This window comes from Rattus norvegicus, chromosome 6, assembly GCF_036323735.1.
Source record: "Rattus norvegicus strain BN/NHsdMcwi chromosome 6, GRCr8, whole genome shotgun sequence".
Classification (NCBI taxonomy): Eukaryota; Metazoa; Chordata; class Mammalia; order Rodentia; family Muridae; genus Rattus; species Rattus norvegicus.
In genome coordinates this window covers 125136880-125156872 of record NC_086024.1, presented here as the reverse complement: position 1 = coordinate 125156872, position 19993 = coordinate 125136880, and the positions used below count along the sequence as shown (strand labels likewise).

At 49.1% G+C, this 19993-nt stretch overlaps 1 protein-coding gene across 4 annotated transcripts in view; it reads left to right on the top strand.

Moving 5' to 3' along the window:
- The window catches only part of Nrde2 (NRDE-2, necessary for RNA interference, domain containing), a 40569-nt gene extending 20817 nt beyond the window's left edge, over positions 1-19752 (top strand). Inside the window, exons 5-14 of one of the 4 annotated variants that reach the window (NM_001427742.1) lie at positions 1600-2050; positions 3722-4127; positions 6005-6138; positions 7976-8096; positions 10696-10871; positions 12918-13304; positions 14136-15061; positions 16028-16166; positions 18977-19048; positions 19472-19752. In NM_001427742.1, the coding sequence (NP_001414671.1) occupies positions 1600-2050; positions 3722-4127; positions 6005-6138; positions 7976-8096; positions 10696-10871; positions 12918-13304; positions 14136-15061; positions 16028-16166; positions 18977-19048; positions 19472-19597 (2938 nt within the window). In that variant the 3' untranslated portion in view covers positions 19598-19752. Of the gene's footprint in view, positions 1-1599; positions 2051-3721; positions 4128-6004; positions 6139-7975; positions 8097-10695; positions 10872-12917; positions 13305-14135; positions 15347-16027; positions 16169-18976; positions 19049-19471 lie in introns of those variants that run through there. The other 3 variants (XR_593161.4, XR_593163.4, XR_593162.4) reach the window with 3 other exon arrangements.
- Positions 19753-19993: the final 241 nt, after the last annotated feature.

Here is a 19993-nt window from a genome sequence, read left to right as displayed (position 1 = left end):
CTTCCTCCTCTTTTTCTTCCCCCTCTTCTATTCTATTAGAAGTAACATCTCCTTTGAACTCCCTCAGCACTGTCTGTCTGTCTTTCTCTTGTGGATTCTGTTGCATTTTGTCCATTGTGGAGTTGTAATGGCACAAGGTTCTTCTGTATTCTAAAATGGACCCTTTAGTTGGAAGGTCAGTTGGGGTTCATTTTCTCACGGGTGCATAGCATAGTGCCTGGCCGAGTGGGTGTTCAATAGATGTTTGTTCGGGAATGAATCTAAAAATACCATATAGTAATTAGCTACCATAGGGTGTCCAGGAACTGTGTTTTCTGATCTACATGCCATTTGAAAAGTGGCAAGAGCATTTTTATTTATTCAGCCCCATACATATGCCACTTAACAAATGACATTTGGTGCTAATGCCTTTGTCACATTATTTCTAGCAGACACCAGCAGAGAGAGTCATAAAAGTCGGGGGTGACATTTGCCTCAGTAATGAATTAGAACTCTTCTCTGTAATCTATCAAAAATATTTGAAAAAAGTGTGTGGGGTGGTGCACTGCTTTAATTCTTGCTGCTTGTGAGGTAGAGGCATGATTGCCAGCCTGAGGGGAGCCCAGGGAACTTGGGGAGTGACCTGTCTCAAAGCAGCAGCAGCAGCAGCAGCAGTGAAACAAAATTTGAGCGTTTATTGACTCCCTGTGGGCAGTCAGGACTTGTAGGGAACTTGTACATAAAGGACAACGGTACGACCCCTGCTCTCACTTCCCAGGTCTTGAAGATCAAAGGTATTAACGGTATGATTCAGCTCTGAGACCTTGGAAGTCAGTTTTCTTTTTTGATTGTTTGGCGTCTGTTTTGAGCTCCGTCTAACCCAGGCTGGCTTCACACTCACTGTTCTAAGGAGGTCACTCTAAACGTAAGAACGAGAGGATTATGATACTTATGTACCTCGCCAGCATTTTACCTCTGACACCCCTCATGCTTGCGTCCTTACCCACCTGTCCATGAACCCCTCAGGGGTTTAAAACATTTCAAAGTGACCCACGGCTGATATACTGCCTCCTGAATACTCATATCAGTCACTAGACTTCGTTAGTTTTATGGGTTCCTTTGGTTTAAAATTTACATCAGTTAATCTTGTACATTGATGAACACCTGTGTAACCGTGGCCCCGTGACACCCATACGGTTCTCCACAGTCCTTCAGGTCCCATGGCATTTGTTGCTCTGGTCATTCTCATCCTCTGTCTGTCTCCTCTGCCTGGAATGCTGTAAGTGGGACTACAGCAAGCCTGGCCTTTTCCCTCAGTGAGGCGTTTCTGAAACTTAGTCCATTTTGTGGCTTTACCGATGTTTGTTACGCACTCTCCTGTTGATGGCCACCTGGATTCTTTCCAGTCTTTGGCTGCTGAGAATCTTTGAGCACAAGGCTTTGTGTAGACAAGTGGTTTATTTTCTCTTGGGTAAATACCTTGGGATAGAGTTGCCAGGTCACAGGGTCTGTCTGTGTTTAGATTCTTACATATGAAGTGGATGTGGAAGAGATAGGCCTCAGGATGCTCAGTTGTATGTGGGGAAGGAATATCTCGTCTGGATTTCTTTTTCTAACTAGGTACAAGAGGAAGGGAGACTCCTGCCTGGGTATCAACCCTAAGAAGCAGTGTATATCTTGGGAAGGGGCTTCTGCAGCAAAGAAGCACTCACACAGACACCTGGAGCGCTATTTTACCAAGAAGAATGTGGCATTGTTACGAACTGAGGGGATTGCCGTGTGCAGTAACCCTGAGCCCTCCTCCTCTGAGCCAGCCCCATTCATCCCAGTGAAGGACTCTGCCGATGTGGCTACTCCTGTTACAACATGGCTGAATCCTCTGGGCATTTATGATCAGTCTACCACACAGTGGTTACAAGGGCAGGGTCCAGCAGAGCCAGAGTTAAAGCAGCCAGACTCACAGCAGGAGAGGGACAGTGCTGCTCTTAAGGCCAGAGTGGAAGAGTTTAACAGGAGAGTTCGGGAAAACCCTCGGGACACGCAGCTATGGATGGCATTCGTGGCTTTCCAGGTAACTGTCCTAGTCCTCATACTTTGAAATGACGTTTCTGATTTGGAGATGACCCATTTATTCTATAGCACTTTTCTGTCTGTCCATCCACCCATCCCACCATCCATCCATGTATTCATCCATTCGTTGGTACTGGGAATTGAACCCAGGATCTTGCATATACAAGCATTTACTACTGACCCCCACCTCCCAAGCTTTATTTTGAGCCAAGATCTAAGTTACTCAGACTGGCCTTCAACTTGCCGTCCTCCTGCCTCTGCCTTCAGTGTAGTTGGGATCATAGGTATGCACCACTACACTTGGTCCTGTCCTGTAGCCTGGGCCTGACTTCGTGTTCGTTGTAGCCTTTGACCTGAGCTTGCTCAGAGTCCAGTGAGGAAGCCCAACCATCCAAGGAAAAATGCAGCACTTCGTAGGAATGCTGGGTGTTATCTGGGAATGGAGTGAAACTTGAATAGAATGGTTCTTTTTTAGTAGGGGTTGGATTGTGAGGGTGTGGTTGGAGGGTTGGGTGATGAGGGGTAGGGTGGGTGATGAGGGACTCAGGGCCTCACAGATTAGACAAACATCTATCAGGGATTGGGATCTCAGCTCAGGAATGCAGTGAGGGAGGAGACTCACTGATAGTGAAGACAAGACAGCCCTGAAGTGCAGAGTACACAGGCGGAGGACACAGAGCTGAGAAAGGACAGGGCTGCTCAGAGGAGTAATGCTCCTGCCTCAGCACGCACAGCTTTGTCGTTTTCAATCTCTGCATTCTGAGGAGTAAGTGGGTTATGGCTGTTTTATTGTGACATTGGTTTTACCCTGTTCAACACGCTGTGTGCTAGTTATCGATGCATAAGTCCATGTTGAATGACACAGGCCAAAGAGATTCTCAGTGGTTAAGAGCCCTTGCTGCATACTCAGGAGGACCAGAATTCAGATCCAAGTTCCAATGTCACAAGAGACTATATATCTGTGACTCTTATCTCTAAGGTGTGTGTGGGTATGGGTGGGTGTCTGCACTCAAAAGAGGATTGCTGGAGAGATCCTGCCTCAGGAATAAGGCAGAAGCGTGATAGAGGAGGACACCTGATGCCCTCTTTTGGGACACACATATATACATACATACATATATACATATATATACACACAAATATATACAGGCACTTGTACTTTCACACAGTATAGGAATACATGTAACCAAATAAATAGTAATGAGTCTTTTTTAAAACAGATTTATTTATTTTATGTATACGAGTAAACTGTAGCTGTCTTCAGACACACCAGAAGAGGGCATCAGATCCCATTACAGATGGTTGTGAGCCACCATGTGGTTGCTGGGAATCAAACTCAGGACCTCTGGAGGAGCAGTCAGTGCTTTTAACCACTGAGGCATCTCTCCAGCCCATAAGTAAGTCTTAAAAACCCAGAATGACAAGGACAGACAGTTCTGTCTGGAGAAGTAAAGACAGAATATACTGTTGCAGGCACCAGAGGAACTGTCTTGTGTGTTTATTAAACAGAGTTGTCATAAGTAAGTGGTTTATCAACAAAGTCTTACTAGCAGCTTATTTTGAAAGCTAGAAACCCAGTGAGAGTCATGCAGGCGGAGCACTGTCTCACTGAGGAGTGTGTGTGTGTGTGTGTGTGTAGTTATGTTAGTAAACTGTTGTTCTTGTTGTTAAGGATGAAGTCATGAGGAGTCCTGGCATCTATGCTCTTGGGGAAGGAGAGCAGGAGAAGCACAGGAAGTCCCTGAAGCTCCTCCTGGAGAAGAAGCTGGCTGTACTGGAGCGGGCCATCGAGAGCAACCCAAGCAGCGTGGAGCTGAAGCTCGCCAAGTTGCAGCTGTGCTCAGAATTCTGGGAGCCTAGTGCGCTGACCAAGGAGTGGCAGAAGCTCCTCTTCCTGCACCCCAACAACACAAGCCTGTGGCAGCGCTATCTCTCCTTTTGCCAGAGTCAGTTTGGCACCTTTTCTGTGTCCAAACTCCACAGTCTATATGGCAAGTGCTTGAGTACCTTGTCTGCTGTTAAAGACGGCAGCATGTTATCCCACCCTGTGTTGCCGGGCACTGAGGAGGCCATGTTTGGTAAGGAGATAAACAGGAGTGGTTGTGTGGGAGGGTTTTGTTTTTGTTTGGCTTTATGCTTATTTTAGAAAGGTCTAAATTGTCAGAGCGGGGGTTTTTATTTCAAGTGTTACCACTCAGTCTAATTTTAACAGATTGCCCTCCAGCTTGCAGGGTGGGTGGGTGGCTTGTTAGAACTAGCAGAGTTAGGAAAGATGACTGGACCTCTTTTCTACTTACTCACCAAACAAACACATCTCTGTCTTAATCGCCTTGGTGGCTGGTGGTCTTAGCTGATGAGACCCCTAGTTGTAGGGTCTGGCAGTGAGGTGCGTGAGATGGGGCACGCACTTACATGTGAGCGACTGGAAGTAAGGGTTAATTCTTTTGACGTGTTCTCACGGACTGTAGACTCAATCTTGGCAGTCATGAGATACAGCAGTCATCTCCTGTGTTAGATGGACAAAATCACTCTTCAGCTTGGATTCTGGATATTTCCTTTATTGTGACGGTGTGCACATTTCTGAACCTGTTTGAGCCTGTTTCCTTATCAGGCAGTAGGCTAGCACTTGCTTTACAAGACCATTGTGAACTCGAAGTGAGCTAACGACTGTGACCTGCTCGTGACAGGTTGTTGAAACCCCTGCTATTAAGAGTTAGTTATCGGGGCTGGAGAGATGGCTCAGCGGTTAAGAGCACTGACTGCTCTTCCAGAGGTCCTGAGTTCAATTCCCAGCAACCACATGGTGGCTCACAACCATCTGTAAAGAGATCTGATCCCCTCTTCTGGTGTGTCTGAAGACAGCTATAGTGTACTTATATATAATAAATGAATAAATCTTCTAAAAAAAAAAAGAGTTATCTAGATGTTACTCTAGAGACACAGATGCATCATCGCTCTAGAAATACTAAGAATTTCCCTCATAGACACACAGAGTCTTGTATGTGGAGCTGGAAGGTAACTTCCATGCATATGTGATGTCCTGACATGGTGATAATCCCTGACACCGAGATGAAAACAAGTGACACGGAGTTTTCTTTTGACATCAGATATTCTTCACTTTTCTGTTACACAGCCTAAGGCTGTTTAGGAAATGGGATTACAGCACCGTGAAGATGAGCTGAACATTTCAGATGTTCAGATGTTCCGAACCTCGTTCTGTTCAGTCTTGGTGAACAATGCCATCTAGTGATAGATGGAGTTCAGCTCTGCCTTCTGACAAATGCGGTGCCGTCCCTTCCTGCCATTCCTCTTGCAATGTGAGCTTTGAGTGTCTGCTAGCTGTCGTTCAGGCAGAACTTCTGCCTTATTTTAGGTAATATATGGTTTTATTGTTAATATTTGTGTAACTGCATACAAAAAATAGAAAATCTACCTCAATTATAGTACTTTTATGACACCTTTTACTCATTTATTAAAAAGTATTAAGCTGGCCATAGTGGTATAAACTGTCAATCCCAGCACTAGGGAGGCAGAGGCAGGAGGATGTCTGAGTTCGGGGCCAGCATAATCTATGGGGTGAGTTCCAGGACATTAAGGGCTACACCAGGAAACCCTGTCTGAAATATCATAAGGTTTTAGGTTTACTTTTATTGATGTGTATGCATATGTGTCTGTATCTGCACATGTGTGTGGGTTCCTGAGGAAGCCAGCAGAATGTGCTAGATCCCTGGAGGTGCAGTCATCTACGTGGCTGCTAGGAACTGAACTCAGGGCCTCTGGAAGAGCAGCAGGTGCTCATAACTGTGGGGCCATCTCTCCAGCCTCTCCTCGAGTTTAAATCAGGACCCTGAGAGCATGACAGTAACTTGTAGGTGTTGCGTTGCATGTTGGGAGCTCATGCTTGCTCCCTTTGTGGTATCAACAAAGACCTGCCCCCTTCCACTCCTGTCTGCAGGGCTCTTTCTTCAGCAGTGCCACTTTCTACGGCAGGCTGGCCACTCGGAGAAGGTCGTCTCTCTGTTCCAGGCCATGGTTGACTTCACCTTCTTCAAGCCTGACAGTGTGAAAGAGCTGCCCACAAAAGTGCAGGTATGGCTCACGCTGTCTCTCAGAGGAGCTCCAGCGCCCGGGGGGATCCCTCCAGGGTGGCAGTGGGGTGTGCTGGGTAGACAGAGGGGGGGTCCCTCCTCCCACATACACAGTCCACTGACGGGCTAGCTTCCCACCCCTGCTTAAATGCAGCCTCGTCTCCACAGTGGTGATGCCATTTTGAGCTGCTTGTCACTCTTTCTGTTTTGTCTGGGTTGTGTTGCTACCTCACCGATGCCTACAGTCGCTGCTTGGGCTGTCCATGTGTCGCACGGGGACGTCCATGTGTCACATGGGGACATTTTGTCAGCTGATGAGACATTTCCAGTGTTCCTGCCATGTGGTAACATAACACAGCATAAGAGCTACGTGGCTATGAAACAGCCACTTTCCTTTGTCCACTGGAAAACTTGGCTTTCTGCTTTGTGAAAGAGTCTGGGGGAGATAGTGAGAACATCTGAGTTCATTGTGAGCCCAAAGAAGAATTTTTGAAAAGTTTAGGTCTCATGTGAACTAGCAGTGAAGATATTTTTATTTTGATGCTACCTTTAGACAAAGTGGGGTTAAAGAATACACCTGTTAAGACTGGTGCAGCTGATTTTTAATTAGCTTTTATATAGAGCAATTTTAAAATGTGCTGTGATGTTTTAAGTCGTTTCAGAAGCGACTTGGGTGCTGTGGTGAGGGTCTGAGTCCTTCTCTCACCCTCTGCTGAGGCTCTGGTTCTGTGGGCGAGCAGTTGATGGTGATGTTTCAGACGTCTGTTAGAGCCCCAAGCCATGGTACAGAGATGTTAAATCCCAGCGGATGTAAATTCCCTGAGCATCTGCAAGCCAGCGCACAGAGAACTTCCTGTTCAGCAGTGCTCTGCATTTCCCGTCCAGCTGAGAGATCAACCATCAACGTAGGACAAAACAGGCAGGGCCGCTACACTGGTCTGTCCGGTTATAAACACTTATTACACTCTTAAAAGTCAGCCTTTGCTTGAGTGCACGTTCTGTTTATTTTTGGCAGTGCTGGGGATTGAACCCAGGCCTTTACAGTTGGTAGGCATTGAGTTGTTTATTGTTAAGCCACTGTTTCAGACACCCGTCTGCAGTCTCTCCATCCCATTTCCTGTGGTGACTGGCACTCATTTGCTCTCCAAGGCTCGTGTCAGCACACTCACCTGCCCTGGAACTCTTGGGGAGATTCTTCCCCTCAAGAAACATCCTGCAACTGTCAGCCTGTGCTGTGCTCCCCAGAAACCTGCTTGCCCTCCGAAGGTTCCTTTAGAAAGTTTTCACTAGAGAAGATGCTTGGCTTCTGGAAGGCCTTTTGCTAGTGGATAACAAGATCAATAACAGGGTCAGTTCCTGCTCAGTGCTCCGTCTGTTCTGTTCCTGGGGATGACTGACTGCCTGTAAGCTGCTTCCACACACTGCAGATCTCAAGTCCAGGTGACACCAGGGCCTGGCCTCCAAATGCAGAAGGCTTTGTCCCACAGGTACCTGTGCCAAAGGCATCCATTGAGTTCCTACCGTGTGCTAAGGTAGATGTTAGCGTCGAGCAGTTACCTAAGATGTGATTGTCCCTACCCAGCTGCAGGCTCTTGTCACCAAACCTTGACCAGCCTTTCATAACCTGATCTAAGAAGTCACCAAGTCCAGCTCACACTTTAGAACTGTATACCAATGCAGGGGTGGAGTGATGGGGCCCATTTCAAGGCTGCCTGCCAAAATAATTCCTTGTTCTGTTTGCTGTGTGTGTCGTGGACTGACAGCCACCTGTACTTATTTGGTCCAGAGACTTGGGAGTTTGTGGTTGGTCTAACTTCTGTCCTTTAAACCTGAACCAGGTGGAATTCTTTGAACCCTTCTGGGACAGCGGAGAGCCCCGTGTTGGGGAGAAGGGAGCCCGAGGCTGGCGGGCGTGGATGCACCAGCAGGAGCGTGGTGGCTGGGTGCTTGTCAACCCAGGTAGGTGCTTCTGGAGAGTGGGGGCCTCCACTTGTGGGGCTAGGTTTTCCCTCCTCACGATTGTTTCTCTGTAGAAGCTGCTCAACTGAGGCGGCTCAAGAGCACTGCCAAGTGTCAGTGTCCAAGGGCTTCGGCAGACACTGGACTGCCGAAGCACCAGAGCTTAGTAGGTTTATACCCACACCAGCCAGCAAGTAGGAACACAAGGCATACTTCTGGCTCCCAGTCTCTTAGCCACAGTTTTAGTAGCAAGAAGAGGGCAGGGCTCAGTGGAAAAGATGCTTGGTCAGAAGCCAGCTCGGTTGGGCACACACCGGGAACCTGGTTTTCCACTTAAATTATTAGGACTTTGCCTTTTAATGTTGAAATACCTGTAGATGTGCGTAGGATTGGAAATGTATTTGTGGGTGTGAGTGTACCTGAAGACAGAGTGCGATAGAGCATCCTGTCCAGAGTGGACTCCCGATTTCACCAGTCTGTGTGCCTGTGTGTGCCTGTGTCTTTGTGTACATATGTGCATGTACATGTATGTATACATGTTGGTGTGTGTGTGTGTGTGTGTGTGTGTGTGTGTGTGTGTGTGTGTGTGTGTAGGTATCAACAGGTGGTGCTTGCCTAGGCGTGAACATGTGTGGGGCCCTCTGGTGCTTCCCACCTTGTTTTAGACACAAAGTTTGCCATGGAATTTAGAGCATCCCACCTTGTCTAGACTCGCTGGCCAGCAAGCCCAGGATCTGTTGGTCTCTTCCTCCTCTCTTCCCTGACCCCAATGACGGGGTCACAGGTGTACACTGCCATGCCTGGGTCCGGGTGATCTGCCCTCAGACAGCACTCTACCCTCTGAGCTGTCTCCCCAGCTGCTATACAACTTTAAAAAAAAATAGTTGCAAAATAAACGAGACAACTTACCACAGTAACTGCTCTGCAGAATGTAGTTCGGTGACGTTAGGTGCATGTGCACAGTGCATAGCCGTTACCGTGGCCATCTCTGGACTTTTTGATTTTTCCAGCTGAACTAATCTCGGTTACCATCATCCCTGCCTCCCGAGTCTCCTCCCCTGACAACTACAGTTCTCCAGCGTGCATCACTTGATGACTTTAGGAACCTCCCAGGAGAGGAGCCACATACTTGTCCCTGTGTAGCTGGCTTCTTCTGCTTCCTGTGGTGTCTCTGGGAGTCGTCTGTGTTGTAGCATGAGCCAGGGTCTTCTTTCGAGTGTGTATGATATTTCCATGCATGTGTACCTCAGTTTGGCCATCCATTCTTCCTCGGGTGCACACTTAGGCTGCTGCATCCTTGGCAGTTGTGGTGCTGGGAACCTCAGGGTGCCATGACTGGGTCCATTTAGAGCCCTCTAAGGTGCACATTTGCAGGTAGAACTGCCCAGTCATGTGATAGTCCTGTAATTTTTTGAGCTGCCACCTTGTCCTTTACAGCTGCTGCCACCTGGTCCTCCACACCTCGGCATCCCTTGTGTGCTCTGTGATGTTTTGCGCGGTTTTACTCTTTTAGCTCAAGTCTCTGGGACACATCTGTATTGTTGCTTGTGTAAGGGTTTGTTCATTTTATGCTGAGGGTCAGTCTGTGGTCTAGGTAAGCCAGTCTGTAATGTACCCCAAGACAGCCAGGCTGTTTTGTTCTGGCTAGGATGAGCAGAGCTGCCCTGAGCATGGATGCACAGGCTTTGTTTTTTGCTTTCAAGTGTGAGGGTGTGTGTGTGTGTGTCTGTGTTCGTGTGAGGGTGTGTGTGTGTGGGTGTGTGTGTGTTCATGTGAGGGTGTGTGTATGTGTGTCTGTGTTCGTGTGAGGGTGTGTGTGTGTTCATGTGAGGGTGTGTGTGTGTGTGTGTGTGCGCGTGAGTACACGCATGTGCATTCAATCATCTTTCCGCAGTGGCGGGTGCCAGCTAGTGTTATAAGAAACCGCCAAACTCGCTCTGGATGTGGTTGCTGCATTTTCTATGCCCTGGAAGTACTTGGCTTCGCAGGCAACCGAGACTTCTTTATTCTTTAATCCTACGTGTTCAGACTTAGGAAACATAGTGAAATAAATGGCTAGGTATCCTAAACTAACAGTTTTAAATCAAGCTGTTACGAAAAGTCATAATTATGAGGCCACTGCCCAAAAATGACATGGGTTAACCAGTGCGGTTATTAAATTCCACTTCATAGTAATCACGTCTAGCTGTCTCTTCTTAGAGTGCGTTAAAATGAAATGAACAATTCAGTGAGTCACGTGTAGGTGGTGCAACCCTAGCGCAGTGTTCTTATCATCTCAGGGAGTTCTTTGGGCAGTGACAGCTAGAATGCTATTCCCAGGTTTTCTTTGTTTGCTTGTCTTGTTTTGTTTTTGTTTTTTTGTATCTTTGGTGAAAGCATAAAAAAAAAAAAACAATAAAAACCAAAGAATCACCATTTCCTCCGTGTCTGCTTCTTTTTTCTGGGACTCTCCCTGCTTCCCAAGAGTCCTTGAGCGAGGGAGGTAGCCGGGTGATGTGTCTCTGGGTCATGTGGCCACATGAAGCCTGCACAGTTGGTGATGGCGGTGATGATGGTTTATATTCCGCTCCTGTGAACTAGGTGTCTCATTATTATCTAGATGAGGATGACGAGGAGCCGGAAGAAGAGGACCAAGAGATAAAAGACAAGACCCTGCCCAGGTGGCAGATCTGGCTTGCTATGGAACGTTCTCGAGACCAGAGGCACTGGCGTCCCTGGCGCCCTGATAAGACCAAGAAGCAAACGGAGGAAGACTGTGAGGACCCCGAGAGACAGGCATGTACCCTTCTCTACAGCGGAAAACCTGCCCTCACCCCTTTGTGTGTGTGTGCACATGCGTGCATGTGTGTGTGTGCGCGTGCGTGCGTGCGTGCGTGCACACGTGCATAGTAGGCAGAAGAGAGCATCAAGTATCCTCCCTTCTTATTCTCTACCTACTCCTTTGAGGCAGGGTCTCTCCCTGAACCCAGGGCTCTTGAATTTCTTGGGTAGGGTGGAAGCTGGCAAACCCCAGTGATCCTTGTCTCTACCCTGCTTGGATCTGGGGTTACAGGCAGGTGCAAGGCTACCATCTTGTTAAGTAGATGCTGAGAGATCCAAACAGTGGGTCTCATGGTTTTGAACTCCTGAGCCATCTCCAGCCCCCGGGCATGAAGGATGGAGAGGGAGCTAGTGTTGATACTTCTCTTACCTCCTTAAATGGTTTTAGACTTGCTGTTACTGTCTGGCATCTCTGGGTATTTTAAAATAAAGGAAGATGTGTTACTTTGTTTGTTTGTTTATTGTTGTATTGAGGCTGTGTAGTCTAAACTGGTCTTGAACTCACGATCCTCGGCCTTTAGTCTCCTGAGTGCTGGGATTGCAGTTGTGAGCCACTGCCCCTGCCTAAGAAGTGCTATTTTGGTGCCTGGAATTGATCATGTTTTACAAGATGTCAGCTCATTGTTCGGCTTGTGATGCATGTGTGTGTAGCTCAAGAGATTTCCTCAGTGGATGAGGCTCTCGTGAGCTTCCCTGCATGTGAGGTGCCTTGAGGGGTGCGTTGCCTCTTGTTCATTGCTTGCCACTTCTCCCTACATGCTATTCCATGGCCGCTGCTCTGGTAGTGAGAGCTAGTGGGTGCTTAAAGGCTATCTGGTGCAGGAGCATGGAGACCTCTGTACTGGCAACGTCTGAGGTGCCAGGAGTGGCCAGACTGGAGTTAGGACGGAGAGAGTAGGAGTGGACCAGAAGCAACGTCCGATGGACTTCAGCAGGCTTTGGTGGGCAGCAGAGAGCCTAGAGGTCCCAGGCCTTCCCTGGATGAAGCTACTGAATATCTGCAGGGAGGATCATTGTCTGGGTGTTTGAGGATTGTATAGAGTTCACAGCTGAGCTGGCTTCTGGAGCAGACTGTCTCACCTCCTGTCACTTTGCACTTTCTCTAATGGAAACCCAGGGGAGAAAAATCTCCTGATTAATTAATGGTTCAGTTTGATGAATCCTGGGCAGTCCGGTTTGATTGTGCTCGAGCTTGTTTCCTCTATGAGAGGCAAAGAAAGCAGTCAGTGTGACAGCACCTTGAGACAGGACAGTGTCCTTGGCTGTGTGCTTTGATGTGATGGTGTGAAGTCGCCTTTAGAGATTTAGTGCTCCTGTGAGCGGTTACAGCCAGCACCGTGCTCTTAGTGGCACATTACACAGTCCATTGCTTCTGTGTCTTCTTAACTATGCTCCTGTCTATCTGCCGCTATGCTGTTTTCATTTTCTGAAGGAACTTTCCAGAAAGAAACTAGAATAGTAAGTCCCCCACCCTAGAATCAAAGGTCCCTGTAACTGTTACCTGCCAGCCTAGCAGTGAAGTTGTTTGCTTTCCAAAGTGAACATGGCTTCAATGAGCCCAGCAGGTGATTTGGAAGTTGTTGGCTTTAGCCTGTTGATCCTTCCCTGTCCCCATGCTTCCTGGGTGTGTGTGTGTGTGTGTGTGTGTGTGTGTGTGTGTGTGTGTGTGTGTGTGTGCATGTGTGTGTGCATGTGTGTGTGAATGTGTGCGGGCGTGCGTGCATGCGTGTGTGTGTGTGTGTGTGTGTGTGTGTGTGTATGTGTGCATGTGTGTATGTGTGCGTGTGCTAACAGCCCTCCAGGCTTCAGCTTGCTGTTCTCCTGCTGCCCATGTTACCTTGGGAGGCCTTCTGAGTTTTAGTGTTGGGAGAAAACCTAGCTATTGTCTATTTAAAACTAACTTCACTTTGACTGGTATTGAATTAGTGCTGTCTGTTCAAAGTGCTGTGAAACCTGTGGGAGCCTCCGTGTCTGATTAGCTGTATCTTGTCTTGCTTGCAGGTGCTGTTTGATGACGTTGGGCAATCTTTGATCAGACTTTCCAGCCCAGATCTTCAGTTCCAGCTCATTGAGGCCTTTCTGCAGTTCCTGGGTGTACCTTCTGGCTTCCTTCCCCCAGCCTCCTGCCTTTATCTGGCCATGGACGAGAGTAGCATCTTTGAGAGTAAACTTTATGATGAAAAGCCCTTGACTTACTTCAACCCTTTATTTTCTGGCATTAGCTGTGTGGGCTACATGGAACAGTTGGATTGTCCTCGCTGGACCAAAGGTCACAACCGAGAGGGCGAGGAGTTTGTCCGCAATGTCTTCCACCTGGTGCTGCCTCTGTTCTCAGGCAAGCAGAAGTGCCAGCTCTGCCTCTCTTGGTTACGGTACGAGATTGCCAAGGTAACTGCTGCCGCCGCCCTCACTGCTCACTCTCCCCCAATGCACCCATGTGCTACTCTCATCAAACTTCCTCCTTCAGACAGTCACCTCAGATGTGGAGGAGCAGCAGGCAGGCAGGAGACAGTCCTGTGCTTGGTGGCCAGAGCTGTCTGTTGTCTCTGATTATCCAGGCTCTGAGTGCTGAGGGGCAGCATCAGCCTAAGCAGGGTTAGAGGATCTAGGGATTCTTAGGATAGGAAATAAGCTACTTACACTATGCTCTGGAGCTGTCAGCTCAGGCCGGGTTCTCAGTCACTGCTCTGCCCTCTGCTGGCCAGAGTTAGTACTGACTCCTATTCACTTTGCACATTGTGTTCTCAATTGTTTTAAAAAAATATATCCTTTGGTAATTTCATACACAAATACAAGGTATTTGGATCATATGTATATAGATTCCATGCCCCCATCTCATGTCTTCTCACACTATACTGTATGACAAGTTTGAAAAGTGTTATTGGCCAAGTGATTGAGTTATCAGAAACAGGGGAACGAGACATGGGGTACGGCATGTTTCATCATCTCCCAGTCAGTGAGCTCTTGCCTTTGGACAGAAGGAAACTGGTCCATCTTTCGGATGGGAGGCGAGTGCTTGGAGAGGGTCAAGCCTGTGTGGGGGAATTGAGTAAAAACCTGGTGATGTCCGTGCTGGGCCCAATGGCTGTGGTAAACCCCGATTTCATTGCCAGATCAGGGAGTGTGTGTGGGCACCGCTGCCTTGTCAGTGCCTCCTCAGCCTGACAGACAAGGGGAGTGTTTGGGGGACCCAGAGTTGTTCTTTTCTTTTTACTGTAGGTCATTTGGTGTCTACACACTAAAAAGAAGAGATTGAAGTCTCAGGGAAAGAACTGCAAAAAGCTAGCCAAGAGTCTCCTCAAGGAGCCAGAAAACCGCAACAACCTCTGCCTCTGGAGGCAGTATGCACACCTGGAGTGGTTGCTCGGCAACACAGAGGATGCCAGAAAGGTGTTGGATGCAGCCCTCAGCATGGCAGGCAGCAGCGACCTGAAGGACCGGGAGCTCTGTGAGCTCAGTCTGCTCTATGCTGAGCTGGAGGTAGAGCTGTCTCCTGACTCGAGAGGAGCCACCACAGGCCGTGCCGTCCACGTACTAACTCGGCTGACGGAGAGCAGCCCCTGTGGGCCCTACACTGGGCAGGTCTCGTCCACTCAGGTTCTGAAAGCCCGGAAGGCTTATGAGCATGCGCTGCAGGACTGTCTGGGACAGAGCTGTGCCTCCAGCCCACCTACTGCAGAGTCGTTGGACTGCCTGGGTAGCCTGGTCAAATGCTTCATGCTCTTCCAGTATTTGACTGTAGGAATTGACGCTGCTGTGCAGGTGTACAGACAGGTGTTTTCCAAGCTGGAGGGCTCTGCTCTCCTGGAAGGCCCGGGGCCAGAGGACAGTGCCAGCTCCCAGAGTGTGACCAGTGTTCTCGAGGCCGTCACCCTGATGCACACAAGCCTGCTGCGATTCCACATGAACATTTGTGTGTACCCTCTGGCTCCACTCCGAGAGACCCTCTCAGACGCTTTAAAGCTGTATCCAGGCAACCAGGGTCTTTGGAGGGCTTACGTGCAGATTCAGAATAAGTCCCACAGTGCTAACAAGACCAGAAGATTCTTTGACACAGTCACTAGGTCTGCCAAGCATTTGGAGCCTTGGCTGTTTGCAATCGAAGCTGAGAAGCTGAGGAAAAGGCTGGTGGAATCTGTTCAGAGGTAATTAGTGACAGTCTCCTGCATGGGCTTCACAGACCTTTATGGGATGGTTGCCATGTTCGCAGGCCCGGCCACCCTGGTACGACTGCTCTAGTTGTGTCCAGTACAGACTGAAGAGTGAGTAAGACCCTGAGGAAGTGCCTCCATCCTCCTTCCTGCGCCAGGCTTCCACCTGACTGGTTTCTGGTGTCTGAGGAGCTGTAATGAGAGCATTGTGCTGTCAAGTGTAGACTGTAGAGGCTCTGGTGCCAGTACCTGCTCTGCCACTTGTCACCTCAACCTTGGGTGAGTTGGGGCAAGCACCTCATCTCAGGCAGTTTTCCCTCCTGTCAGATGGTAATCACAGAAGAACTGGCTTCGTGGGGCTTCCTCTCAGGTCCAGGGCAGTCAAGTGCGCAGCATAAGTGCTGCCCAGCAGTCACTGCGAGCCTCTGACAGCCCTCACTGAGGGCCGAGCCGTGCTTCCCATGTCATCTTTTGACATAGCTGCTTGTATCTGGGGGCAGCAGTCATCTTGGGAACATGTCAGCTTAGGAAGCATTCATTGTTCCCTCTGGAATGTTCGCTTTGCTGCACATCAGTGAAATCCTAGTATGCTAGGATTGCTTTGAGTGATACGTTACTTGGGTTTTTGTTTCTTCCAATGATAGTTTATTCGCTTGATCTGAGTCTTGTTCATTATAAGTGGAAAGGCCTCCTCTCTCCAAGGGAGGACCTTGCCTTCTGACGAATGGGGTGGTGTGTGATTCCTGGGCGGGCTCGGTGCAGTGAAGAAACTCATTCTTGACCGGCGCCTTTGCTAATGCCGTACCTGCAGCGGCTGCGAGCCTGCTCACACCTGGGGACAGAATTTCCCTGGAAAACGGGTCCAGGCTCTGCTGCCCTTTGCCATTGCTGAGTCTGTCTTCCCGCTGTGATGTCGGGGACAGAGCTTGCCTTAGAGTGACCAGAGTCCTTTCCTTGCAGGGTAGGTGGCAGGGAGGTCCATGCTACAATCCCCGAGACTGGTCTTACGCATCGGATCAGAGCTTTGTTTGAAAATGCAATCCGGAGCGACCAGGGTGGCCAGTGCCCGCTGCTGTGGAGGATGTATTTGAAATTTTTGGTAAGAAAAATACTTTTGGACTCTCTGCTTTTGTTTTGTTAAAGCCTCGTGTCTAAATCTATAAATAGAAGAAACGGCAGTGGTCTGTAACCACTGCCTGGGGAAGGAGGGCCTTATTTCTCCCCATCTCTTGGGCACTGGTTCATTTTTATGTGAACCAGATTGAGTAGTGTCTCTCCTTTCAGGATATTTAGAAGAATAAAATTTAAGAGTAATTACTGGGCTGTTGCTGTCTCTGAATTGTCTTTGTTAAGTTAGTGACTTGGAAAATGGTCCAAGAGCTTTTATTTCAGAGAAGCCGCCATTCTTGCCGTTCTATTCACAAGAACTTCCTGGTCTTGATTTAACTTTGTAATTGAAAAATAAGGCTCGGTCAAGAATGTGAAATGTTGAGTGACATGTGGATGGGTTCTAGCGTGCCAGACTGGGCTCAGTCTCCAGCACCACGGGAGAGGAAGGCAGAGGGAGACAATCTGGCCTACTTCTCAGAGGCCATGCAGGTGCCTCCCCGATCCACATCAGCCCTGTCTGTACTGAAGGCCTGAGGGACCCAGAGGCTGTTACCCAGTTCAGCTCTTGGTGCAAGGGGCCAAAGCAGGCATATTCTTAGGTACAGAGTTGTAGCCTTCACACTCATTCTTCTGTCTAGTGTGTGTGTGTGTGTGTGTGTGTGTGTGTGTCTGTGTGTGTGTGTGTGTGTGTGTGTGTGTGTCTGTGTGTGTCTGTGTGTCTGTGTGTGTCTGTGTGTATGTACATACATGTGGAGGCCAAAATTCAACCTTGGGCACTATTCCTTGGGTGCATTTCACTGTTTGTTTGTTTGTTTGTTTGAATTGAAATAGGGTCTCTTACATGGCTTAGAACTTACCAAATAGGCCGGGTCGGCTGGCCCGAGATTCCCAGGGGTCTGCCTGTCGCTGGGCTAACAGCTCTGTGCTGCCACACTTTGTGTTTTTGTTTGTTTTTTACTTGTATTCTGGGGATCTTTGTGCTTGTGTGACAAGCATTTTACCAGCTGAACTGTGTCCCCAACACTCAGAGGAATTCTTTAGAGCTGGAAGCCTAGGTTTATGGCTGAATTCCATGCGGAACAGAGGGTTGCATGGGAAGTTGGTATTTATGGTGTGTCCTGATTTGACTGCCTGGCAGCCTGGTACAGCTAACAGGAGACTCTGGCTTTAGTCAGTCTCTTCCCGTTTTCCTGTCAACCTTTCCAAGCAAAGGAAAGAGCTCTAGAGTGGAGTGGGGACACTTGTATATTTGGCAAGCTTCATATCTCAAGTGTTTAGATGGACACAGGGAAAGGCCAGATGACATTACTTTTACTGAGACTTCAGGGAGCTGGATCTGCGTGGTCGTATACAAAAAACTGCTGTTGATTCGAAAAGAAAGGTCTGGGCCCTTAAGGAGTTTGTGTCTTTGATGAGATAGTGTTAAAACCAAGGGTTGATTAGAGCAGTGCTGCCTAGCGGTTCCTCAGGCATCTGGGTGGCTCCTAGCACTTTAGTTAGTTAACTACAGTTGAGAGGAAGAAAGGAAGGAACGAAGCAAGAAAGAGAGAGAAGAATTAAAGCTCACGTGTAAGGAGGAGAGGACAGGGGAGAGCTGCTGTGAGGCTGCCGTGGCGGGCGACTAGCTTGAGTCCTCTAGACGTCAGCCATGCTGCCTACTGGTCACTGTTGGTTGGCTGTAAAAGAAAGGGAGTCAGACAAGCCGCAGCAGATAAGCCTCCTGCAGCCTCCGAGAGGGGACCCAGCTGTCAACCGCGTGTGCACACCAGCACTTTGAGACAAGCTGGTGGCTGTGTTGAGACAGTGGCAGCTTCTTCCAACACCCTGGCCGTGTACTTACTTAGTATTGAACGACATCTGAGTAGATAAGCCAGTCAGCCGTTATAGGACCGGATATGCACAGTGTGGAAGTCTCACTACGTAAGAAGGGGCTGTGGTATTTCCGGGTTGTCACCGTAGGACTTTCTTTACCTCCGTGTGATTGCTGCTCATCTGTTGGCTCCTCACAAACCTTAGGCCGTTTTTAGAAAGGCCGTCGTTTTCAGGGCTAGGAGAAAAGTCACTACACACCGAGTACTGAGGGTTCTCCTTCCCTCTCTACACCTTCCTCTCGCCTGGCCGCTGCCCATCTTCTCCCCTCTCCCCACTCCTCTCCTCCCTTAAGCAAAGGCAAATGGGAAGCTTATTACAGGATCACTGCAGCCATGGGACAGCCTAGGCCGCAGCTCTGCACCCTGCTCTAGACCCTGCAGGCTGCCTCTAGACTCTGGTGGGAAGTTTTACTTTCAATAAGTAATGGGCAAATTTGCCTTTTGATTTTTATGTATTCACTGTCTTGAGACAGTCTTGTTGTTAGTCCAGCTAGCTGGTTTAGGATTTGTTATCCTCCTGCCTCAGCCTCCCCTCGTGGATGTGCCCTCATGCTTGATGTGTAATGCCTCTCAGAGAAATGATGTAACTGGTACCCAGGGGATCCCAGTCACTTGGCTCTCTGAAGAGAACTTAAAATACTGGGTGACTCCACGTGCCAAGTCCTCAGCCTCATCTCCTGAGCATCTCACCCCCAAGCAGCCTCACTAACACCCGGATGTGAGTGTTATAAAGGGGACACGGAGATATCAAAATGAGCTAACATGCTGAGCCCGAGAGTGTTTTCTGGCCCGGGAACCACTCCCTGCTTGCCAAGATGATGTCAGCCCAGATGCAGGCTTTTTCCCGGGACCAGGGCAGGGATGGATTGTGCCATCGTAGCCTTGGCTTCCTGTCTCCATCGCTCACTCTGGTCTCTTCCTAACTCAGGTTTCCTTAGGAAACAAAGAAAGGAGCAAAGGTGTGTTCTACAAGGCCCTCCAGAGCTGTCCTTGGGCAAAGGTAAGCTTTAACCGCTTGCTGCCTGCAGCTTCCCAAGCCCCTTCCTGCCAGTCTCTGCCTAGCAGTGTCAGGGAGTGTGGCTTTGCAGGGCGGTACCTGTTCCAAAGCCTTTTCCTTGTGACACCATCCCACAGCACCAGAGCTCCCTGTGACTGTCCCTGTAGCATAGAGACGGTGCTCTGTGGGTGAGCCGCTTTCCCGACATTCCCCCACGGCGCCCAGATGCCCATGTCCTACCCAGACCGAGAGATGCTGGCAAACCAGACGGGGCCCCTGCCGACCCTGCTGAGCAAGTCTGCCATTCCGTGTCCCCTGGACATCGCAGAGCTGCCTGAGCTCTTCTCAGCAGGGCAGAGCGTGACCCTACTTGATCCTGGGACTTGTTCATGCTTACAGTGGAGTTGGTCTTTCCTCTGCCACTAGGTGCTGTACATGGACGCCGTGGAGTATTTCCCAGAGGAGCTGCAGGAGATCCTGGATGTGATGACTGAGAAGGAGCTCCGTGTGCGCCTGCCCCTCGAGGAGCTGGAGCTGCTGCTGGAGGATTAGACTAGGGCTGTGCAGCCTGCAGAGCCCAGAGCCGCAGCCTCGCGAGGCCTTCCTCCATGGTCTGGTGGGGTTTGGGTGCATCGCTTTACATATTATATATGTGATCTCTGTACAGACGGAGATGCCAGTGATAAACCTTTTGTGGTTGACATGTATGTACCTCCTTATTCCCTCTGTCCACCACACTTGGCCCCTCACACTGCTTGTGTCCAGGATCCTGGTCTCGGCCTCTGACCCTGGAGTGCCACTGAGATCTCCCTCCTCCCCTGGGCTGATGAGCAGAGATACATAGTTCTCTCTCTGCCACCCAGAACAGGAGATGGTTGTTTACTATTTCCTGTCTTGGGTCATAGGTGTGGCAAGTTTATTATTATTTCTCTAGCCTTGCTCTGGTGA